The sequence below is a fragment of the Aspergillus homomorphus genome, assembly GCF_003184865.1.
Source record: "Aspergillus homomorphus CBS 101889 unplaced genomic scaffold BO97scaffold_24, whole genome shotgun sequence".
NCBI classification, from domain to species: Eukaryota; Fungi; Ascomycota; class Eurotiomycetes; order Eurotiales; family Aspergillaceae; genus Aspergillus; species Aspergillus homomorphus.
Genome location: NW_020291910.1, coordinates 465,086 through 489,386, shown reverse-complemented (window position 1 = coordinate 489,386; position 24,301 = coordinate 465,086). Strand labels below are relative to the sequence as shown.

The 24,301-nt window shown below is 48.9% G+C and overlaps 4 protein-coding genes across 4 annotated transcripts; 2 read left to right on the top strand and 2 right to left on the bottom strand.

The window, feature by feature from the left end:
• Positions 1 to 5,239: 5,239 nt before the first annotated feature.
• nsdD (GATA-type sexual development transcription factor NsdD) lies at positions 5,240 to 7,427 on the bottom strand. The gene is made up of 3 exons (XM_025689884.1): positions 7,075 to 7,427; positions 5,693 to 6,959; positions 5,240 to 5,609 (listed from the first exon to the last, which is right to left on the bottom strand). The coding sequence occupies exons 1-3, from the start codon at positions 7,104 to 7,106 to the stop codon at positions 5,397 to 5,399; spliced, it is 1,512 nt and encodes a 503-aa protein (XP_025550404.1). The 5' UTR covers positions 7,107 to 7,427; the 3' UTR covers positions 5,240 to 5,396.
• A 6,198-nt stretch (positions 7,428 to 13,625) lies between these two features.
• Positions 13,626 to 14,539, top strand: BO97DRAFT_406451 (uncharacterized protein). The gene is made up of 2 exons (XM_025695429.1): positions 13,626 to 14,439; positions 14,509 to 14,539. Exon 1 carries the CDS (start codon positions 13,720 to 13,722, stop codon positions 14,320 to 14,322), a length of 603 nt encoding a protein of 200 aa, XP_025550403.1. The 5' UTR covers positions 13,626 to 13,719; the 3' UTR covers positions 14,323 to 14,439; positions 14,509 to 14,539.
• A 1,558-nt stretch (positions 14,540 to 16,097) lies between these two features.
• BO97DRAFT_406449 (uncharacterized protein) lies at positions 16,098 to 17,254 on the top strand. The gene is made up of 2 exons (XM_025695428.1): positions 16,098 to 16,507; positions 16,659 to 17,254. Exons 1-2 carry the CDS (start codon positions 16,503 to 16,505, stop codon positions 16,840 to 16,842), a joined length of 189 nt encoding a protein of 62 aa, XP_025550402.1. The 5' UTR covers positions 16,098 to 16,502; the 3' UTR covers positions 16,843 to 17,254.
• A 4,917-nt stretch (positions 17,255 to 22,171) lies between these two features.
• Positions 22,172 to 22,864, bottom strand: BO97DRAFT_107994 (uncharacterized protein). The gene has a single exon (XM_025689883.1). The coding sequence runs from the start codon at positions 22,765 to 22,767 to the stop codon at positions 22,396 to 22,398; it is 372 nt and encodes a 123-aa protein (XP_025550401.1). The 5' UTR covers positions 22,768 to 22,864; the 3' UTR covers positions 22,172 to 22,395.
• Between the last annotated feature and the right edge of the window lie 1,437 nt (positions 22,865 to 24,301).

Below are 24,301 nucleotides of genomic sequence, written 5' to 3'. Positions count from 1 at the left end.
CAAAAAGGGAAGAGATATCTTAATATAAACCTATGTACAAGTGCACGTAAATTGTAAGTATATGGAGCGAATGCGAATCGCAAATCCGAAATCCAAACTAGAAGTCAAAAGAACCCACCTTCAATCTTTGTACATGCATGCTTACATGTGGCTATTTCTCTCTTTCTCTCTCATACAAGAATAAAATTCTTGATTTGGGCAGCCGTGCATTCCGATCCCATCCACTCTAAGTCCTTGGACTAGTCCGATCTTTCATCCTCTCCTCCCCTCGTGTTCGCGACTCACGTTGCAATCCCAAGAGTAGCTGAAGGAGGAGCTGAGGGCTAAGAAAAGCATAAGCTAGTCTAGCCTCGTTGGCAACGATGTTTCTCAGACAGGGGTCGTTGTCTAGTTTGGAGATCTATGGGAATCAAGCGTTTCGTTAGGATCAAGTCGGCTTGCCCCGGGGGCCCCTCCGAGAGAGGTGAAGTTGTTTGAGGGCGAAAATCGAGCCAACGAACCTAAACCTAAAGCCCATCGTAGCCAATAACATACCCCCATCGACTGGGGACAGATCCGACACGAGGCTGTATTTTCAGCTGGTATCGTCCGATCTGGGAGATACGCACGCACAGGGGACGGCTAGTTGGTGCTGACTGGGATATACCTTGTAAGTCATGTATGTATCAGGAATGCAATGGTGTATGTATCAGATACATCTGGTGACGAACGGGGTACGCATACAGAACATGACGAAAATGCAGGGGTTATCCTGACTTTTTCGCTGATGGAAAGGCTGCGACGGCCAGATACAATGAGACCACTGTACTTATATATGGTCTGGCACCCTCAGAATGGAGCAGCATTTGTCTGATGGTATTCTCAGTCCCTACTCAACTCAGCACTCCATAGCAAAGCGAACTAGGTCTCGATGCAAGATTGCGCGTTCATCGATATACCAGTAGCGGGTAAAGAGCCAAGCGAAGTCAGGTATACAAGTAGTTTAGACATCTGAGCAAGTCATTCTCGAACAGGCGTGCATTGATGATATACAATTACGAGTATGAAACGAACCAAGTATCAAGCCTCACAGTCGACACAACAAGCAAATTGCGTACATCATACATACATCATCAACCAGACCGCATCAGCAATCGCGATATTCGACTGATAGTGATGGAACGATGAGATACATCTTCTTTCTATCCTCATTGGGACTTGTAATATTTCCTATCCTTCTGTTGCAAATACGGCGCTTGGTATTGTTTGCACGATTACCTCAGGATTGCAAATTCAAGGCGAAGAACAAAGCCAGCCAGCCAGCCTTCCCTCCCCTCCCCCCCTCGACTAGGAATGTTGCTCCGAAACGCGACGCCATTTTAGCTTGCGATCCATTTATCCCCTTTTCACAGATCAGATCCCGATGCCCAAGCCCCGTCGATCCGCCTGCAACCTTGTTGACAAGCTAAGGTTCGATACCTGACCTTTGTGGATGAAACATTAAAGGTTGGGGTCCCAAGGCCCCGCAGAAGGAGAGAGTCATACCCTCCTTGAGAGATCCCGGTAGTAAAGTCCGGACCTGTGTCGCCTGATACAAAGGAAAAAAGGTTATGGCCACACATTTTCATCATTCATCGCGTGGACAGCAGGAAAATCGTTCGTTGAAGTTCCGGATCCTATGAAAGACCACCCAGAAAAGAATAATGGAGAGGTCAGGTCAGTCCAACCCTCCAAATTCCCAAAAGAAAAGTGGGGTTTCCCTCTCGAATCTATCTGTCAATCAGCTAGCTATCGGACCCTGTTGCCAATCAAATAAGAAAAAAATAACTAGGGGTTTGGAACCTTGAACTGGCAAACCCCCGCCCCCTTCCGGCGGCGGTGCCTCCCGTCGACTGATTCAAGAATGACGATCCCTGGCTCGATTTGAGATCTGCTCTCGGTGCCAACCGGCCTAACCGCCCATCGCTGCTGACACTTGGGGAAACTTCTCGGCACTTTTCTATGCAGGGAGTTTTACTTCCCCCAGGCTGCAAGGCTCCCAAGCCAAGACCAGCAGGACGAAATTCCGCGCGGAAATCGAAAGCAAAATTCCTGAACGACGACGATCGAGGAGAGGAGGATCCACCGTTCCTATTCTTTGGTTCTGAATTTCCATATACCGGACGATCTTATAGATGGGGAATCGGGGAAGTTCATTGCGTAAAAATCGACCCGCCTGTTGGATCTCACCGACTTGCAGTTAATTTAGACTTTGGTTCAGATCCTGGGTATTCCGTAGTCTGACCCTCATAATGGGCAAACATTTGGGTAGTGGTTTCAGATCTTGCGCATCGTGACTTGGGAAAAGGTGTGGCCGATTTTCCCAATAAGGGGTGGTAAGAGGTAAAGTCCTACATGCAACTCCGGAGCAGTCTATGTGACCATCCTTGCTAGACAAAAGGAAGCGTTGCAGGTCCCAGACGAGTGGTGTATCCACTGTTCTCAGCGCATCAAAGAGGTAGTCTCGCGTTGCAGGCTCATCTGGAAGGTAGACTTGCCGATGCGGGAAGTAGATAGATCGATGATCGGTCCGCAGTGGTTTCACCGCTTAAAGTACCGAGAGATTGGGTCGGTGGGGTCGATAGACGCTCTATAGTCAGACCAGTTACATGCATCCGTCTAGCAAACAGTTTTGGGAACAGGTATGCGACTTCATTACTGGACGACACCTAGTCAAAGCACCTAAGTAGACGGGTCCTAGTGTCAGAGTGAGTTGGTTACCGTCCAGATGGGCGTATTATTAGGACATCTGCAATTTGCGACCTACTTAGTAGATACTGCACCATACCAGATCTCTGTCCTGGCCGGTGTGGTTCGGGGCCTCATCATGGTGGATAATGCTCTAGAATCGCCCGACCGGCCGGGTTTCGACCGGCAGAATAACTGTTTGGCCGAGAGCTCCGGGCGTTGAGAGACTCCTGCTGTTTATGGTAATCACTCATAGTTAGTCACGTCACCTTAAGGTACTACCAGTTGATCGATTCTATCCCAATCAGCTTATCATCGAGCGGGAAGTGGGGGAACCGACCGTCGAGACGATCGAGACAGCCCATGCCCGGGACTCCGGGAGAGGTGGTGTCAGAACGAGGCCGCACCTTTGATTACTTACGTAGTAAAGTAATCACAAGACAGACGTGGCATGATAGTGGTCATTAAATCAGTTAATCTATTCCCAATCTATAAGTATAGCCGAACGAATGGAGGTGTTCGATGTGGATCCATGACACATTGTATGATTCCAAATTCCAGGCAGACGAGACGTCTTTCGGCCGGAGTCTAACCAATTTGCTGCAAGTTGCATCAAGGATATTGGCTGCATGGTTGAGTTGTAAGATAGGGACATGGGCAACAGTCGGTCGTTGTCGCTGTAGGCAAAACTAACTACAGTGGCGCTGGATGGGCAATAGATCGGAGCTTGGCGGAATCGGAACCCATGGTAACCGTTCACAAGGGAAAGATCCAATGTTGGAGCCTACCAGGACTTCCCCAAAACAGTGGGTTGAATAGCCAGCCTGGAGGGGATTGATGATTTCCACTGTACCATATACAAACAGAATCTTGGGAGTAGCAACCAAATTATGATGTCGACTTTCTAATCGAGCTCAAACTAGAGGGAGAAGCAGGTGGAGGGAAGTGAATGTATTCAATTGAATTAGCGGTGAGGGAGAAGAAGAAGGCATGAACGGAGGACCCACCGTCATCTGAGTCAGATCTCACATCTCTCAATCACCACCACCCATCCACCCGTCCGTCTAATATCGACGGTGATGACATTCATGGTGGAGTGAGAGATGGACAAGGCGGTACGGTAGTTCTTACTGGCGACGATGGGATGGGGCAAGATGGATTAGGTGCATCGGCGTTCCCTTCGGTGACTGTGGTTGTACTGTGTAATCCTTGTTCTGTTAGTACTGTTAGTACACTGACTATCTTTGTTGGACGGATCACGGCTGCAAGATGAAGTAAGATCGGATGCAAACACGATAAGATCCGATCGGCGGTTCCCTCGATTCTGACTTTCATTTACGGGAAGGTCAAACTCAACTGAGTCAGATTCCCCAGCGGAATGTCTCGGGGCTGCCTCCTAGTCCTGAGATTTCATACTATGTGTTAATAGCTTGCCTTGCATGATGAAGCAATTGGTTTGAACATGATGCCGCCAACTTAGGAATAAACAGCAGAGATTTCGCTTCACATCCGACCATAATAATTATACTAATTATAATGAATGGCTGCATAGCCCAATTGGGGCGGACAGCAGACATCCCCACCGCACTAGTTCCGCCATCGACCGTGCAGACGCCATAGAATGATCAAGCCTGGATGTGCGAGCTCGGGTTCCGCGAGGGTTCTGGTCGGTTCTAGCGTCTCCCCAGTCTCCATAGTCCATACTGGTCGGCCGCCCATGGTCCCATGCCGCCTGGAACCGTCGGAGCGATTTTTGTCTATCGGGGCACGAGGCACGCCTACTAGGTACTTACTAGCTTCTCAGCAAAGGAGATGCGTGTACCTGCTCGACCAATTATTGTTATTATCATCGATAGTCAGTTAGTTTAAGTAAGTCTAGTGCGTCGCGGCAGCCTGATCCAAACAGCGCAAATTCTACTCCGTGCTGATGTCCAGAACCTGAGCGCCAGAACCCAATGCACCCTCCACTGGTCCTCATCGAAGCAACGGTGACTTAGCTGCATGGCTGGATGGACCGATCGTCTCGGAGTCAGGTAATAGCATCCGTAACATTGGTATAAGTGGTAGTGTTCGCCATGACTCTATCTCAGGTATGCAAGTGATAAAAGCCTGGAGTACTACAAAGAAGGTTACTGAGGAAGTCATACTAGGGAGACACACACGCTTCTGAAGCCCCTAAATCAACATGACTGCGTAAAAATAACATCGTATTGGCACATTCTAGCAACCAAAACATTTGCCAAATTGGGAACCAGAGACTGTTCGAACCGGGGGTATAATTGTAAATCAGAACAAGAGTATAACAGAACGATCCGGACGGCCAAACAAGTGGGACAGAGTTAGAGCAAAAGCGAAGCGCAAACATGGTCAGTCGCATCAAAGTAAGAGCCAGCCATAAAACAAAGGATATAGAACACAAGCAACCAGAAAAAGCGAGAAGTCTATCCCAAATGCCTTTTAGCTCATCGTGCAAGGGGTATTAGAAGAATGCCGCGTAACATTCGGAGAAAATCAAATCAAGTCCCTGTGCCTGGGACGTTTTGGGAACCAGCCAACCTGGAAGCGAATCGCATGAAACCCACAAAAAAAATCCCACAAGAGGATGTGTTGATGAATAAAAGCAAACGGGACTCGGAACGCCTGATGCTTCTAAACCCAAAGCCAGTCCCAACGCCGAGTTGCTGATAATCTTAATGGCTACTTGGTGACGAGGTATCGAGTGCGGTCTTGGGTCTCAGATTTGAACCCATGGACGCAGCCTTGTTGGCGCCCATCTTGCGCGTCAATTTGGCATAGTGCAACCCGCAGGCATTACACAAAGTCCGCGCTCCATCCGGACCACGGCGCCATTCAGGCGTTTCGGCACGATTGCAGCTATGGCAACGACCAGGAGGAGCAGCTTTCTGCAGACGTCAGTTAGCAAGTTATGCAATATAGGTGGCAAAATATATGATGAAAGGAATGCTAATTGAAGAAATGAACCTACCCCTCGTCTCTTTTTTGAATCAGCGCCCGCGAATCCGCCATTGCCCTTATAGTCTTCTTGATACATCGCCACGTGATCATCACCATGCATGCCTCCGGCTTTGAAAGCTTTTCTTTGCGCCATTTGCTCAGCCAAAGCATGCTCTTGATTCAACACTGCAGTTCGTATGCGAATCAAAGCGTCCTGGTTACGGCGCTGTAGATTGAGTATCTCCTCAATCTCGTGCAAAGAAGGCAGCGACCCCATCACTGGGCCGGAGCGCTGCGTTTGGTGCGCTCTGGCTGCATAGTGACGCGAGAAATCCAGACTTCGAGTGCTGATCTCAGCTATTTCATTCAGTGAGGTCTCCACATCGTAAATATCCAGATGGCGCTTGACGTGATCGCCATGGTGTTGTCCAGCCAACGGAGGGCGGGCGGAAAGTACACCTTTCATCTCATCGGCGCGAGCAGCCTCAGGCATTCCTGGTTTCCAGCCTGGCCCAACGTAAGGTCGGGTATCGTACGGAGTTGAAGGATACGACGGCGCATTAAGGGGAGCCTGCGACTGGAACTGGAAAGACTGCGAGAAAGTACCATAGCCGTGGGGAGAAGTTACACTACCGGCGGAAGGCGGTGCGCTGTACTCATAACCAGAACCGGTTTGAGAGCCGGAGATCGAAGTGAGACCAGTTTTAGCACTTTGGGTAGGTGATTTGCCGGAGCTTAACGACTGCAGCGATGTAGGTCTAGAGTCCTGGGTATTTATTGAGGCCAAGCTCGACCGCGACACTTCTGCTTGCAACTGAGGTTGATGGGGGAATGTCGACTCGCGCATGAATGTGCCAGTCGAAGCGCCGTTCGAGAACGGATTGGGCGGCCCGGGGGGTCCTTCTGTGCCCGGTCGCCCGACGACATTGGACGACAGGGGATGGGGGTGAGGTGCATGGTGAGCCTGTTGCGGAGGGGCAGAGGTTGGCGCAGGGTAGGGCAAGGGGTTATCATTTCCCAGAGCCTCATGGATTGAAGGGAGCGACTGTCTCTGCGGAGGCTTTTCCTTCTCCTCCTCGAGTGCGCGTCGCGAATCTGGTGGTGATATATATCCACCCTGCAGAGAAACCGTGCTGGCGGACGTGGAGAAGGAGTAGGGTAAGGATTGCGAAGGGTACATGGCTGTTGGACTTAAAAGTGGTGTGGGTGAAGATGTCGGGCCTATCGCGGCAGAAGGATGCTTCGCAGTGTAATTAGGTCCGTCTTTGCCAAAGAATCCCAGGACTGGAAGATGCTCTCTAGAATGCGACATTGACTTGTCAGTATATCATCCGATGAGTTTTGGCTCTCCGTAATGGTCGTGTCACGGGATAGGCCGATGCCCAGGGAGCCATTGTCCAAAGAGAGGCATACCTGTGTCTATGCTCAGCTTCTATCGACCCCATCGCGCCAGTAGATAATAACAGGGTAATGAGGATCAAATGTCTGCGTAAGTCTCATCCACCGCGCGTGTAGAGATCGTGCCGGGTGGGGGATATATAGATATTGTGACGTGTCGCGCGAGTGGGCCGAAAGCGCTTTGACGACGAGAGCTGCGCAGCGAAGGCGGAAGGAACAAAGGCAACGAGATGTAAGCGGGTTGTAATAATGAATGCTCCTTGGATGAGCTAGGGGTCCGCGACAGTTGATTTCGGTAGAACGGCTGCGAAATTGAACCGACGTAGAGATGACTGAAATCGCCTCGCTCAACCAGGTATTATCGGAGGTGCTGGCAGTTGTGGGGGTGGGAAGCGGTTGTATCGGGCGAGAGTCGTACGAAGGGATTCCCGGAGGATCGCCGGACTGGCTCAGAGGAAGGCGATGAAAGGCGGGCAACTTGAGGTCGGCGCAATGTGCGGAATAGACTCCGTGAGGATTAGTGGCAATGCGATCGCAACTGGAGCAGCCGTGATTGTCAAGTACGACGCGGAACTATAGAACGGTGACAACAGAATATGACACGCACTCGCAGCGCACAGCGAACAGGTTGGATCAGAGTTGCCCGTCCTGTTTTAAGTGAATGACCTTGCACACCCAGCCAAGCCTTGCACTTCAGATTCCGGATTGAGGTTTTGCAGTCAGGATTTTTGCTTGATTCACTCCAAGATCGATTTGACAATGTTTGAGTTCGCGGGAGCGGCGGGGGGCGCAGTAGATGCAAGGGATAGAAGTGAATGCGTCGCGTGGAAAGGGAGACGTTGGCTGGTCTCGTTCTCTTCCCTGCCTAAGATTTTTCTAATCTGTCTGATAGGAGCGCGAACTCACTATTGCTGTCAAAAAGGGTAGGAACAATAGCAGCTGATGTAGAACAGAAAGAGAGATAATGATTCACTGTCCGCGGAGGAAGAAGAAAGACGAGATAGGGTGGGATGACAGTCGGACACAAGGGCGTCCGGGAAGATCCAAGGGAAAGGAAGGCGGAACAGGATTTGATAAATGTCAAAGGGGGTTGAGAGGACAGCAAAAATGGACGTATTAGTAACGGGGTCTAAGATGGCTTGCGACAGAAAGGAGAATCTCCTCTCGATTGGAATGTCAGACGAAATTCAGAGAAAGGAAAGAAAGTAAAGGAAGAGTTGCGCAGAAGATATTAGTAGAGGGTGGGAAGGAACATAAGAGGAAGAATAACAATGGCGAAGGAGCTACACCCGCAGAAGTTTAGAATAACCAACAGCTGGTTAAGAATATTTATTATGATTATATTTATTATTATTATTATTATTATTATTATTATTATTATTATTATTATGGAGATTATTATTTTCCCAAAAAGAAAAAGAAGGGAAAATAAAATAAAGATCAGAATTAAAATTATACTCAGCCAACTAAATCCTACTTCAACACCCAGGCCCGCACACACACGAGATATGGGAGGATCCAAACAGGAGCTACTAGGACAAAGTAGCCGGTACATCGGGCCAAGACAGATGAGCTCAGACCTGGGAAAATGGAAAAAAAGACAGGCAGGCGGAGGAGCCAGACCGGACTATGAGATCGTCGAATCATGCTGGCGGTCGTGACCACTTTAAAGTTACGGCGAATTACAGAAGCTTTACGGGCTGCGAACTGCGGATCCCTCGACGAAGTGTGGAGTGGGTTGAAATCATATTGGCGTTATGCGGATATCTCAGTGGGGAGCGATGGAGCCTTACCAGGGGGCTTGTCCCTGGCCGTAAAAATTATTTTTTATTATCTTTTTTTTCCGCTTCTGCAAAAGAAGATTGAATTAAACATGTTACGTATTCTGTGTATTATGATACCATCGCTTTCAAGTTTACATACTAGTACGAATTAGTGCTACAACAAGACTCTTTCTTGTCACAGTACTGTATTATCCACAGATACTACATCTTATAATCGACGAATATGACGGCATCAGCAAGCGCCGATGATATCTTGTCTTGATGTCTCAGAAGTCAGAAGGTACCATCTCGATAATAGTAGGACTGACGATCTGTGTGCCGGCTGTTCAGTTCCGGACCTATACATCCTGCAATGGTTGACTTATAGCCAGTGTGAAACTTAGCCGACTTCATAGTTTTGATATGCCATAAATCGACCATCTGACTGAACCAAGAAACCCTATTCAACGCTCGTCAAGTCCATCCACATAGTTGGGGCTCAATGTCATTACCAGACACTATGGAACTTCGGGACCACGGATGGTCGGTACCAATACGTAACGATCTCGGAGCCGACGGGGGCAGTGGAAAACCAAAAGAGGGGTGGTGCCCCGTGTCTGGGAGGGGGACAAAAAGACAGTGATATTAACAGGGCAGCGATAAGTGGTCCGGGTATCAAGATCCAGAGATCGCACGCTACGCAATCTGAGGAAATGTGAATCTAATTTTGGTGCGGGAAGAACAAGGAATGGCCAAGAGTAGTTATTTGCACGGAATGAAGTAAGCCTTACGATTCTCAAAGCAAACAGTAAGGATAGAAAAACATACGGGCATTCGGTTTATATTGTTTGTCCTGCCTTTGACAGGATTCTTGCTCCTGGGATGAGAATAAGGAGCATCGGCAGGAGACTTTGCAGATGTGCTCAACTTTATATGTGGTGCGGGAATTGTACTGTGCAACAGGACAAGGTCCCAATCATGATCATCGATTCATCTATCGGAAAAAAGAAAGTACATTCATTGGCAGAATTGCGCTGTTCGACCGCATAAATTGCTGAAGGCGATCATGGGTCACTGAATAGAAGCGATAAGATTTATTTGCTATAAAATTCTCATCGATAGCGCTATACATATACCATGACTTCCGCAAGTTGAGGGGCCTGCAGAAGTCGCCTCTATTGCCTTGCTGTTGTTCTCTGTATCTCCGATTCTGCGACCCATGGCGACCGACTTGATAAGGCAGCAACATACTACCTGTGCTCAATACTGGACCCAAGGTATGCCAAACATGCTGGGGGTCGATAATGGACTACTTCCCAGATCGCTGATTTGACACCTGGTAATATACAGGGAGCTTTGACCTTCCCGGCCAGCATAATCTCCTCGTCAGATTGTCGCCCCGATCAAACAAGGTTCAAGACGAGCCGGAGCAGACTGGAAATCATCATCGTAAACGCATATGCCCACCCAGGACTGGGACTAATTCCAACGGTAAACATCGCTGGACAGAGGGTTACCATTAGCGCCAGCACCGGGTGCGTTAGAAGGAGGGATAGTCTCCGACCCTGGAGATCTGAGAACGATCTTAGTGGGGAAGTGGGATCGCGCATCAGCAAAACACCTGCAAACACACTTCGCCTGCTGCAGCTAGCCCAAAAGATATACACTGTTGGGATCGCAGCTAAAGCAAAGCCAGCCATTCACTCCGAAGCACAGCGTGCGCAACCTCCAGCTGACGCGAGCCATGGTCAGCTCCCCTCCTGCAGCGAGGCAACAGATCTTCCAGGTCGGTAAGCCCTTGCTCTCGCTTGCAGTCTCCAAGACTATTTGTCATAAGTCGTTTGGGAAGGGGGGAGGTTATGTTCTCAGTATGTTGGCCGAAGCAACATTGAAGAGGGGAAGAGAGAAGGAGGGGGAAAAGGAGGTGCGACAAAGTATAGCCGTGCCTGCGTGATTTGTACCATGGTACAGTACAACGCTCCCCGCTTTCCCTTGCTCGAGATCTCGGGCATAGCCGTTTGAGGGTGGCACCATCGTCATCACCACCTCGATCAACATTCCTGATCATCGTTCTCCTACCTCCGTTGCAAAGTCAATTTGACCTTAGGTAATAATGTAGGTGCTGAATATTACTCTCTGTTAAGGGCTGCTGTTGCCCTCACCTAAAGCTTCATGGGGATTTCCAGCCTCCTACGATTCTCAGTTGCTCATCCTGCTCTAGGGATTACTAGCCCTGGCGCGAGCCAGATATTACTAGTAAGGGCAATAGACTAACTATTGAAGACGGTCGAACTAAAATGTATATTGAGGGCGATGAGGATGGGGTAGACCCGTATAATGGTGCGTTCGAAGATTCTAACGGATACTTGGCCTTTGAGGTTACTTGCTCGATAGAGTACCGATTGCACTCAAAAATCCGATCGATCGATCACTAACCCAGATGTTTGGCTGCAATAAGCAATACTAGCAGGGGCATTTGAGCAACACAGTCTGCTCGTTGTAACCACATCTTCCACTTGTCTTGCACCCAAAGCGTAGCGTCAAGTCGGACGAATTCCCCGAAAGAGAACATTCGTGTTAAAGGTGCTCTATTGTCTTACGGCCTTCCCTTTCCACCAGATCAAGACACGTTCCTTAACCTGGTAGAGATGTCTGACAACCCTGTACGCCTCTCGGAGTCTAGCCCCCAGTGAACTTAATTCTTATGATATGTTTGACTTCGGGAGTTGATTAATCTTCGTCACCCATAATTATGGAAGCCGTAATTTATCTCTTCGTAGGGTAGCGACTGACTGGCGCGATATTACTTGTATCTTTAGGGGGGAGCCGGAGCCAGTCTGTGAGATTTGGGTCACATGATTAGCGTCTGCGGACGCATTAAGTTCATTTACAAATGTCAAATATTGATTATCCCGGTTAATGGCGGCAAATCGTCTGCTACTGATTCAACATGGAAAATGTCAAGTGCCCTTTTTCAACCTAGCCAGCCGTTCTTGAAATTAATCGGCTTATATTGATAAACTACTTTATTCTCTGGCCCTGTTTCCGTTGGTCTCCCATGTTTTCCCGCATATATATACACGCGCAACAACCCATCACCTTACTAGACACCGTATATTGGACTCAGATGTCCCTGCGAGCATTCACTTTTTGACTATATTGCTATCGCCGTTTATTTAACTCCGCAGGAGATAGGTTATGATTAAGGTCCACCAGCACAGATTACTGTATGATATGTCTCTCAGAGAGTGTGGTTATATCCGTCAAATTGTCCTTCCATAAGGGCATTGAATGACCCCGAGTTTGATCTCGCAGAGGGTTGGAACCTCGATCGATACTAGGTTGAGCCGTGATCTGTAACACCTTGTACTGCATGCTCGATACAAGTGTGGCACATATGAAATTCTGGTTCGAACAAATTTAACTCAGTCATAAGTCAAAAACATCTCATCGGACGCCCCAAGGTCAAACGAGATTAGGAGCTGGTGATGACACCAAACCCATGTTCCTCCTTGGCTGAGGTAGCGAGATAATCCAGCCGTCAAACTAACCCCAGGTACATACAACACAGTTTCCTCCCCATTGGGGGAATTCCGACCGAGCTCCTTAATCATTTTCTTCCTCCGCACTTCGATTTGGCATCCTCGTCTGTCTCTTATATGTGTAGGTATTCGGTTGCTGATGGACCTAGATTCCTGTGGGAGTCTACATCCACTCGTCGATTTGTAAATTTGACAGTGACTCAGTAACTTGCTGCCGCTGTACGTTTTCTCAAGGGATCAAATAGGACGATACTAATCCCGGTAAGGTTACAGCAATCTCTTCCGTTTGGTCGGTGGTATCGTATAACATCCTGGAGGATTCCTGTTCAGAAGCATTGCTTATGCTAATGATTAGCATGTGAAGATACTCGATCGACCTATGACCTCATGCTACAGATAGCCATTATCGCCTGCCCTCCGAGCCTGCAACATTGAGCCAGGGCTTCGAACAAATCCCAAGATATCTCATGACTATGACGCCGACGTTATGGAATCTAAATCTTGAGACACCCGTCGTACCGTTACCACCCATCAGTGCACAGACGAGGCGGGCAGCAGCTGCTGACCCATGATGGATGGGTGAGTGGGTGAGTGGGTGGGTGTGGATGGATGGATCTAACGGTCGCCTTAAAATACGACTAATCTAATCGGACTCGTAACAAACACGCACCTCTTCCCGCTCACCTCTCCATGTACTAGGTACTGAGTATTGCTGTCACCTTGGAAGTAGAGGAAACTTTGACCTCATCCAGGAGTTATTGGCCTAACTACACACCCCTAATAGCAAACCTTGTTATTAACCCATATTCTGCGATCAAGCTACCTCGAACGACCTGACTTACTCTCGGTCGCCATTGCCCCAATCTAGACTTTTCCCTCTCACCGTGAGTGTCGGCTCTGCCGTCATCGGCGAGAAATATAGTTAACAGTTCGGTGAATAAACCGAAATACACATTCGTACCACGTTTTCCCCAACGGTGTGGTTGCGATCTGGAAGTTCATGTCAAATTCGCACTTCAGATAGCCGAATCTGCTCTTAATATTGGACGGCGCGATAAATGAGGCCCTCAAGGTGCATGCTGAGCATCATTTTCGGCCTAGTGTTATCTAGCAAAAATCCTGTGCAGCAATACCGGGTCCCTCACATAGTGTTGATTGGCCGCTGTCCAATGCATTGACCAACAAGCTCACAGGATCTTAGACCGTTTTGAGACAAGTGACAATCTGCATGAGATTAGGTGAATATCGAACACAGCCGACACGATTACATCCTCAGCCACTCAATTCACTAAGGACATTAGCAGAATTTAGTACTGTGGTTAAGTTTCGATCTGTTCGCTCCAAAAGGTTGCGCGATGATGACGATCCGCGTCGTCAAAAGGGGGTGGGCGGAACAGGGAAGTCGCAGTAGCGAGGAGAGGTTCCCTGATCAACAACCCCATATCGTGATGAGAGCCATCGGCTCTGTACCAGTTCTCTGGCCAGTGGAGACATGTCCCACACCCAGTTTTCACCGACATGCTGCTAATCTACAATCTGTTTTCCTTGCCCACAGAAAGCAAATGATCACCGTTGGGAAAGAACACCGTTTAGCCGTCAGGGCCAGGACAACATCAAACAATACCATTGTTGCTATATGCAGTGTGCCGTTCGTGCTACCGCATCGAACTGAGAGGTCAAGAACAATGCTCAAGCGTCTCAAAACTCAAAAAAGTGCCAAAGGTGCGTCGTTATATCGGTGTATACTAAGTACGAAGATACAAAGCGCCTTCCCAGGCGATAGAACGAGGCAAGCCACTTCGAAGCACCCTCACACATCGCCCGGAGCCGTGTGCGAAGATGCGATCTTGGGTTGTCAGCTGACAAGGATGCTGACTCGACTTGTGTGCTCTCGGTCCTCTTTTCACCTTCTGCCGAATTTCGAGTCAAGAATGGCAGATTCATACCCCCGTTCCTGACTCGCTGGAGCAACTAGTTATGGAGTCGGGTGGAATGGATCTTGTGTCAGGCAACTGACAAACGTTTCCTGACAAAGACTGATTACCGAGGCCAACTACCATAACAAAGAGATCTTTGTGAGTGGAAATCCTGCGATCGAAGATTTCGCGCATTGCCAGAAGGGTGACACAGCATGGTTCGCGAAGCGAGACAAATATTGGCTGTCCGGAAAACAGCCGGGATCGACAGCGCCAAAGGGAAATGGATAAAGAACCGTTGCGACCGTTAGTAGTTCTCAGTCCCATCCCAGTGGCCCTCACTGACAGCGACACAAGCTGCCCTCCCATCGGAATCAGCCCCATAGGCATCTGGATCAATACAAGGTGGTATCACCGGCATCTAGGCGTAGGGGGTGGGAGGGGTCCCTATGATCTCTCTCGCTCAGCGCTGATCGAAGGAATCCATCTGCACCCACAAGGGGAAAGGAAATTACGGCTCTTCGACTGTTTGTGGCAAGAGCCTAAAGTGAAGACGATCGTTTTTGGCGACAAGCGCCTGCCCATTAGAGCGGGGACAGTTTCCTGGACCCCTGGCACCATTCGTATTGCTGTGATTGCTCCGACTACTGATCGTCTGGGCGAACGACACCGCCACTGACATCTGATCTCTTTACATGTACTGTTGTGCTGGAAAAATGAGACTGTACGAGATTGTAGTCGTCCCCATCCTCATGCATCATCGTCAAGCAATCCTGCTAATGCACCCCTGCCGTCGAGTGCTTTTTTTTGACAGAGGCGGCAAGCCACTTCCGGGCAGACTACGATTGGCTATGATCCCCGGATTCTCCATTGGTACCGCCGGTAAGGTAGTGGCGTCGATATTCGCCGGGTGGAACCTGGTCATGACAAGAACGAGAACAAGAATAGAAAAGAAGAGTTCAAGTCAGGGGTAGTGGCACTCTTCCTCCTCGAGGGCTGCTGGATTCATCAATCACTATGATGAAAGGGAGAAGGATCATCGCAATTGATGTTCTCCGTGCCACAAAAAATGTATCCAAGGGCAAATATCTGCCCGATACGGTGGATCCATCCCGGTAAACTCTCCGACGACTTCCCCCAAAACAGGAAGCTGACAGCTGGGGTTTCGTCAAACAATCGGCTTAATCCGTGCCTCGCAGCGGGTCTTTCGACCTTTTGTTCCGCAATTCCCTTGCCTCAGCAAGACCTAAGTTTGCTGCAGCTAGACCGCTTGAGGAATGTGTTCTGTAAATTCGGTAACGGCCTCATATCCATCAGCCATGCTGCTGTCCCGTACGGAATTATTGATCCGACTACCCCTAGATCCCCGTATCGAGCCAGCATCAGATCTCTTCTTCTCATCTCGCGTTGCGTCTGATGGGCCATTGGCAAGCAACCGGGATAGCAATATTCTACGATCTGAATTCGCCCTGGAACCTTTACCGATTTCCGCGCGCATGGGCCACCTTCTCCTTTCTCTATATGCCTTTTTCTCTACCCACTGAGCAGTAACAGGATTACGCTGCCAGATTGACAGCATACACCACCACTTCGAAGTCGTCCGAGTAAATTGGGTTCATGTTTGCTCCTTGTCTTCTCTGGAGGATTTTCGGACCCGGATGATTCCGCGATCTTCCGAGGGGAAGGGGGTGGGAAACAGGAGACAATGAGGAGACAGTTGCGGAGGGCAGGGTGAACGTACGGAGTATGGAGCACATACAAACATGCTTATTCTCCAGTACATATCCTGCCACATAAAATAACAACATCAAGTACTAAGGTACTCCGTACTCAAGGTCGAAACCACGTGTGTCACCGCACTGAAGGATAGCCCGGCTCGGCCACCTCCTTCCAAATAGGGAGACAGAGGAGCCGGCCCACTGCATTCATCCAACCAGCCCCTTGGAAGACACGTGAAGTGGGCCACCTTTATCGGCTCCAGTCCAACTGTCCCGTCTTTGGTGTACCAAGATTTGACTGGAGAAACCCTGCCCGAGAAATGACGAATGCGACAGATGCCCTGTCAATCATCACGATCAATTCTCTGTCCAGGCCTGCTCCTGTTCCACTGTGGCTGACTGGCTGTAAACTGTATGCATGGTTGACAGGAAGGCCATTCAGGCGAAGGGTGGATGACATCCGCTGATCATCATCGTCACTGAGGACTGTGCAGACCACACCGGATGAGGTAAGCAGGCAATCATCATCCATTCCTCCCCCAAGAAATGTGTAAGATTGGAATTTCGAGGAACGATATCCTCGCGCGTGCGCGCGCTTTCTCTCTGTCTTTTTTAAATCTGGGGTCGGATATTCAAGCCTGATTCCAGGTATTCATTCAGATCCTTTGTTTCCTACGACCTCATCGCAACCTCGATCACCAGACGGATCTACCTCGGGTCCCGTGTTGGTGGTACAGGCAATCAATCCCCGGTTCCAAGTCGCAAGCAAATCCCGAATCTCTGGACGGATCTACTGTCACTACTGGTGGTCGACGCCATGATGGTGGTTGTGGTGATCCGCTAGGCGCATTTCCCCTATCAGGCAAAAATCAGAAGAAGAAAAACCAAAAAAAAAAATCGAGTCGAACTGATTCATCAGCGCAACTAAGCCTGCCCTAGACTGCCGACTACTTGGAGTATATTGTGAGGTTGGTGAATTTTGTGAATGTGCTCAAACCTCCTCTTCATCCACCCATTCAGGCAATTGTGAATTTGGGCAAAGTTGGCGTCCGGGCCCGGAGACTGCGGGACGCAGATACTGCCTCTTCCAGGCCGTTGAACGTTTGGATTCCCCACCGCATCTGCCATGGACCCGGCTACGGTCGGGGTCCACCTTGTTTAGCGCGGACAAGACTGAGGGGGATCGAGGGAGAGCGCATCACTTTGTGCGTGGCATCCAAAAGTACGCGATGTAGGAAAGGTATGCAGGCTGATCCGATGCATAGACGACAGATTGGGTCATACATGAAGAGGGAGCGGTTTCGGGTTATCCGACTTATCTGCCTGCCTGTCTTTCTGTGTGCTTTTCCATCCTGAAGTGGAACCGTACACAATCGGGGAAGTCTTTCATTGCTAGGTACAACCTCGTCAATACCTTGGTAGCGCTTCTTTCTGTTTCCCCTTTTCGATATAGGGAGTATTTTATTGATAGAGTTCGAACTTCAAGCTCATGACGTCTCGGCTCCATTTTCCGTGTCTGTGAAGCTGGAAGCTATCTTGAGCTGAATCGAACAGTCCGTTGAATTGACCTGGCAACTTGAGTGGTGGATACAAAAAGTGGACTCGAAAGGAAGAAGAACAGTAGGGCAGAGGGGAAAGGGAAGGACGATAGTCTATCGCGGAAGTTTTAGCTGGCTGTGATAGGTGAAGCACCCATTAGCAAGGATGGAGACATTAGCACAGTAGCTCTTGACCTCATAACGGTTGTCGATCGGCCCGCCGTGGCTAGCACGATTCCCGTTCTGCAACCTCTCCTCTTCAAGTGGGAGAGTGTCTAGATTTCGGACTCTAGCGTCGCCTATCTGTCTATCGGCCATCGCCATCGACGGGTGAGTCTGAGCGGATCTTGGGGGTGGTGGAAGTGTTGGTCGCTGAGTCTATCAGTCAGCGATGCATGCTAGCTAACAGTCACGGAGATGACCACCCGAAGAGTGTTAGTACCCAGGAGCGTTTAATTAATCGCCGTTAGCCGTCCGTCCCCATATTTTTTTTTTTGCTTCATCTTCTGCTTTGCTACGTTGCTTTTTCCACGGGCGCTCAGGAGGAAGGAAGACTAAACTCTCAACCCCGAAGTCAACCCGCGGAATGATGACACTCTGGATCCTATAATGAACGCTATTAAGGTACTGTCGTTCCGGCCGGAAACAACGTGGTGGGTGAAGTTCTAGTGTCAACGGGGAAGTGCAGAAAAGAAAGGCGAGATATCCACACACGTCTTTCTCCCCATCCAGATCCCCATCCCCTCTCTCCCCCCAAGGCAGCAGCAGTTCTTTTTTGCCGTTCGGGAATTAAGCGCGAGTCAGGCGGGCTTACAAACACAACCCAAATCCACCCGCGGCGAAAGGGGCACTGAGCCGGGCACAACCTGTTCGTCCATTTGAGTAGATCTACGGGCAACAGAAAGACAATGGGTAGAACTTCCTTCGGGAGGGGTGTAAAACAGCCTTCTTCCTTTTCCAGAATTATCGAGATGATGACGGCACTTGCTAATCAATTGTCTTATGTTTTTGTTTTTCTCTTTTTTTCTTCTCCCCTTCGCAGCCGTGGTGCCCACAGCGTTCCCGATCGAATCACCAACACCTCAATCTAAATAAATTAACAGAAACTCTGTTTTTGTTTGCCCGTACAAGCAATGACCACTCGAACTATAAGCCTCGGGTTGGGCCAATATATCGCAATCTATCTCTCAACCCACCACGCCATTTCAGCAAGTCTATATTTGTCATTCGCAATATGATGGAGGAATTCAACGATCTTTATTTCTTATTTTCTTTTTTTTTTTTACCCTTCTTCTTGGGTGTCAGAATATAGTAGTTCCGATAAATTATCATGACCCCCTCTCTTCATCCCACCCCCCCACTGACCAGGAAAAGCAAAGCACACTAAACAAGGCACCATGTAACCTGAACTCCCGATCGATCATGCCAGAAAAGCCATATGGCACCTGAGATATACCTACCTCCCCTGGAAAAGGCTCGATCGCTGCCGAATTACTCCGTAGCTTATATCGACCTAACGGTATGCCCACACCCTACGTACGTGCCGATTTGTAAGATCCATTACACCAAGCTTACAGTACCTTGTTCTGCCTGGGCGAGACCTCTTCGCATCCGAAGATTGGAATGATACCCAGATAGGGCAAAAGGGCAACGACGAGAAACGCCCCAAATGTCGCCACTCCTGCTATTTACGAGATTGTAGAAGAGAGATGGAGTAGGAAGAGGCTCGGAGCTTTCGAGTCATGGGCCATGCATGGTACCTGATTCGAATCAGTCAATGAGTCAGTACAGATCTATTCGGGACGGTGACTTGATAGTTCATGGCCAGGGGAGCGTCAGGTTGAAAGAGTTCCACACAGACTGTTCTCTTTGTCCGTGTACTATAGCTATGGTCTCCAAGGTGACCAAGTCCCATTGGTACACGCCCAATCCTGTCCGTGGCATTCTCTGAACCCTGCTACAGCTAACTTAATGCTTGCTACTCTACCTTGGTGCTGGGTGTAGAGAAAACCGAGTAGCCTGTAGCAGAAAGAGCCCGTTAACAGTCATGCAACCGATGAGCTCATAGATTTCCCCTCCCCCCCAAACTCCCCTTCCCAGAATGTGTGCATACATACTTAGCAACTTGTGATATCACCTTGCTTCCACGAATAGACCAGAGGGGGATCTATATGTGTTCTTCTATAGGGGGAGGGAACGTATCGGGTAAGAGGTATATGGGGAAAGTGCAAACCGAAGTCCCATTCCAATTCATATTAGTAAAATACAGATCAAAGACCACCACACAGACCAGACCCCGAAGAGGGAAAACCGAAATCAAGTTTTCGCTGGGGAAAGTCCTCGATGCTCCTAGACGATGGAGGATTGATTGGTGAATCTCTCTCTGATGTCTTGTTGTCTCATTACTTGACTCGTTGTGGTTCTGAGTTCCAGGCCTTGAGGTTCTGTCTGGTTGGTTACTCCCCATTATGTTACAGACCTGAGGCGCCCCTTGGGTCGTGTCCGCTTTCTGGTATGATTGTCTCCATCTTTCTTGAGAGAAGGGCGATCAAGGACTCTTGCTCCTTTAGGCGTGGGAGGTAGACAAGCTTTTCCTCCGTGCTGGGATGACCTTGTTTGCCATGGGAAATCATTTACACGCGGCATCTAGGGATGACGCTTTTGAGGATGTGACTCATGAGTACCTAAGTCTAGCGTCTGGCCTCTTGGTCCCTGAACCTGTGCAAACGGTGTGACCTGGTCTAACTCCTATGCTTGGGTTTCTCTTCTAGGCCGAGAGCCGGCTACCCTTCCGATGCCTCCGTTGACAACCACTTTCCCCACCGACCTGAGCTCGAGGAGAATACTGAATTATCTTACATGATGCGATTCTCTATCACGAAACTCTTAAACAAGGTTATCGTCTCTTGCCAATCGATGACTGGGAGGAGACCGCCGAGGCCAAAGCTCCAATTCTACGTCATGATACTTTGACGAGCGGAAGCTTCTGCTGAGTTCCAACTCCCAGGCGCCCTGCTCTGCTTTTGTTTGCAATGGGTGAAAACGACAGAGATGCGGCCTGGAGGGTCTGCGCCCAAATTGATACTCAGTCGCGCTTGAGGTGTGCAACAACCCTTATTCTTGCTAAGTTCTCGTGCACGCCTGATCAGCCGCTGATACCAATGTGATGCTAGGCTCTTACACGATCTGTCCTAGTCTCCTCTTCGGATATTCCCATACGAACGTTTCCTCAATTATAAACATATGAGCCAGAGGCAAGATTTGGCATCTGTTGCTTGTCAAACAAAATAGTGACTGCATTGATGGGAGTATAGGCAGAGATGACGGTTGCTATTCGCACACGCACCTTGACTCAGGTATGTTCGCTGCACGCAACATACGGATATTGTCGGTCAGTACGCGCATCCGTCCTCGAAACACCTGGTTGATACGCATCGAACCTCCAATCGATCGCGTTTATTATAGCTTGTATCAGTCAACCATGACTGCGACCTCAACGCTTTACAGATTCTGATACCAGCGAAACGTCAGCATGCAGGCAAGAATCCTAGCGATCCCCATAAATGCCAGCCTGCATGACAGTCTATCTAAAATTTAGGATAGCACACATGATGTGAGGTACATACATACATGTACTTGCAGGGAAGTCCAAGGGACGTGAACCAACCGGCTCCTTTCCGGTGCGAGTGGTGCTGTCAAAATTGCCAACAGAGATCCATGATCAGCAAACATTATCCACAATTTCTGAGCCAACTGCATAAACGAGTTTGACGGGACCGTAGAACAGTTTAAATTTGACAAATCTAATACCTCCCCTTGAATTACCCATCCTCTTACTCTTTTTGTTTTATCGCGTTGAGACTGAGAAAGACACAAAAAAACACGCAGACCTGTCTTGTTTTCTCGCACTTCTTGAGGTCTCATCCAGTAACTCATGGTACCGCGTATGATTACATATACGACACGCATACCAAAGACCCAAAAAATACAAAACCCCGCCAGGACCTTCCTTCGTCAACCATCAAGAACTCTCTTGTTTCCTGGTCCCAGTCAGAACCTAGGTACTGGGTCTTCTTTTTTCTGGTTGCCGCAAATCGAACCATATAATGGCGGTGGATTCCAATCCCAGCTGGTCGGGATCCCAGCCACACGTGGATTGGACCACACACAAACAAACACACCACACCGACTTTGGCTTGGAACTATGAGTAGTGCGCTAACTCCAAGTACCACTTTCGGCCGGGATGGGGAGATGCCACGCCAAACGGGAGATCTGGATCTTTTCCTCCTTGACAAGAGCATGCGATAGTTCTTGATCAACCAGATCAAGACCATCCCTACGTAATCGCCAGGAACTGCATTCGAGAAAGGAAGGCCCGATAGATTAACTTAGATTAAATCGAAGCAACTCCGAGCGAGAGGAAAAGGAAATGAATGGGGCCAGGGACAAGACAAGAGCAACGTGGGCGGCGATTCGAGATCCGAAGAAGGGCCGCTCGATTACTGGAAGTGAACAAACATAATAGATTAAATGATTAATTTATATTTGCTCTACCGGGGGAAAAAAAAAAGGACAAAGTGTTCTAGAGGTTCGTCGCGCAATTAATCTTACCAACGGTACACTCCGGGCAAGTAGTCTGTCTAGTGGAGTCGGGAGAGATTAAACCGATACTTGTATGACAACAACAACAACAACAGCCTCTTTTGACTGCTTCTCTTCTTGATCGTGGTTAACACAGTAAATGAAGGTATAAAAATACTAGTAGGAAAAAAATGGGAATCGGAAGAACAAACGCCCTTCCCCTCTTCCTCCCCTCCAGCGGGAGAGTATAATATTTTTGCAAAGTTCAGTACAGCGATTAAGCTAGCCGATCGCAATAGAAGCAGCAGAATTGAGAAAGAAATCGGGATTTCAATGTGCGCTCCAGGCTGGTTTGGGAAGGGACTAGGCTACGGTAGGCTAGACTCGAAGGGGACCCGGAGACAGAAATAGCATATCCCGGACTTTGGCACTCGACATGACGGACTAGTAGACTAAGTATCATTCCCATATCCCGCAACCGAGGTCCCCGAGATGAGGATTCAATGATATGGGGCCGGGGAAATGATGGATGGGCCATCGAGGAAAAAGAAGGTGGGGAGAGACAATGAGGAAATAGAAGAAGAAGAAAGGGAAGATTGTAACGAAGCGACGGGAATCTACCTAGGAGAACTGGAAAACAGAGACACATTCAGCGCCACCGACGGCAGGAACATCTCGGGAAACTGTCAAGCTCTGTTCCGCGGATTGTCTCAGATGATTTGATCATGGATCAATTTTGTACTCACTATATACCATGAACATGAACCATACATGCTAGATATGTTGAATGGAAAAAGAAGTAGGGAAAAAAAGAATGTGATGAATAATATCTTTACGTATCGGGCAGTGTATATGCGGCTTGCTAGTTCCAAAAGAGAAAGATAAACTGGATTCCCCTATGGTTACTCTTCTTTCGCTCTCTTCATCGATTTCTGCAACCAGAAACCAAAATCGTCACACCAATCTAATTAGGTTGGAAAAGGGACCAGCGGTCAAAATCGTCAAAGTCAACCAAAGCAGCACTAAACCTATCCCACTGGCATGCTAACAGCAATCCACTTGAGAGAGAGGGAGGAGGGGAGGGGTGGGGGGGAAGAAGGAGCCTAGGGAAAGGGGAGGTGCCAACAACGATCGCGATCGGCGACTTCCCCAATCAAAGGAACCAAGATAGAGTAACCCGTCAATGTTCCCAGTCCCCTTCTTGCCGCCCCCCGTTGAACCTCCCCGAATCAACTCTTCAACTCCGCTCACTCGCCGCCCGTTCCTTTCTTTCCCTCCCCGAAAGGAGATTTGTTCTCGAATCCTCACAAAGTTGCCGATACGCGGCGGCTATCTAACAAATCTACATCGAGGTTCCATGGTTCAGTTGCGTCTTTCTAGTAATGTTAACCGAGAATGATGGAGGAAAAACGAGATTTAAGGTTCTGAGGTCGCGGCTGTGCGCGTAGCATGATGTTTGTTTCCTGATCTTTCTTGCTTGGATCTCCTCGGATCTCTCTCATCGTGAGATGGAGATGAGATGACCAAGCTTGTTCTATAAACTAACTGACTAGTTTAACTTACTTACTCGTAAACTTGGTTGATTGACTGAGTATGGCTGACGAACTATTGGAAGGATAGCTGGATAGCTGGATTGTCCCAGAGAGGGGCTCCCACAGCCGAGATGGAACAACTTAGTATATAATGGATACTACCAAGTTCCATACCATGCTCAAATTCTTTTAGCGAACAAGATAGAACAGAACCGATTCCAGCTACTTACTCCACCGATTACTTTTCTGGTATGAGAAGAGGCGAATTTCTCTCGTACTGGGAGGGGAGGCAAAGTCTTATCCACAAGTGATAGACAACAAACCCCGTCCAGAAAGGGAAAATGATATGACAGCTTTGACAGCCACGGAGACTGTATCCATCCTTCTACCACCCTCCCTCTCACTCCTCCCTTTCCCACTCCCCGCCTGTCATTCGCCCCCCCAAATCCCCCTTCACATCTCAACATCAAAAAATTGTTTGGATCTGCGCCATTCCCTTTCTGTGGAAACCGTTCCACCCCGACCCTCGTGCCTTCTGTCCGAACGGGGAGGGATGATTTATTTGCCGGATTCTCGGCATGTCTAGCACAGGACTAGTATGGCTGATGGCTGATGGCTGGTGGCTGGCTTATTGTACCGGATACAATGGGA

Coding starts and splice junctions, on each gene's coding strand:
- BO97DRAFT_406451 (XM_025695429.1), top strand. CDS start 13,720: ATGATGACGATCCGCGTCGTCAAAAGGGGGTGGGCGGAACAGGGAAGT.
- BO97DRAFT_107994 (XM_025689883.1), bottom strand. CDS start 22,767: ATGTGTCTCTGTTTTCCAGTTCTCCTAGGTAGATTCCCGTCGCTTCGT.
- nsdD (XM_025689884.1), bottom strand. CDS start 7,106: ATGGGGTCGATAGAAGCTGAGCATAGACACAG. Junction 6,960..7,074: donor GAAGCTGAGCATAGACACAG/GTATGCCTCTCT, acceptor GTCGCATTCTAG/AGAGCATCTTCCAGTCCTGG. Junction 5,610..5,692: donor ATTCAAAAAAGAGACGAGGG/GTAGGTTCATTT, acceptor TGACGTCTGCAG/AAAGCTGCTCCTCCTGGTCG.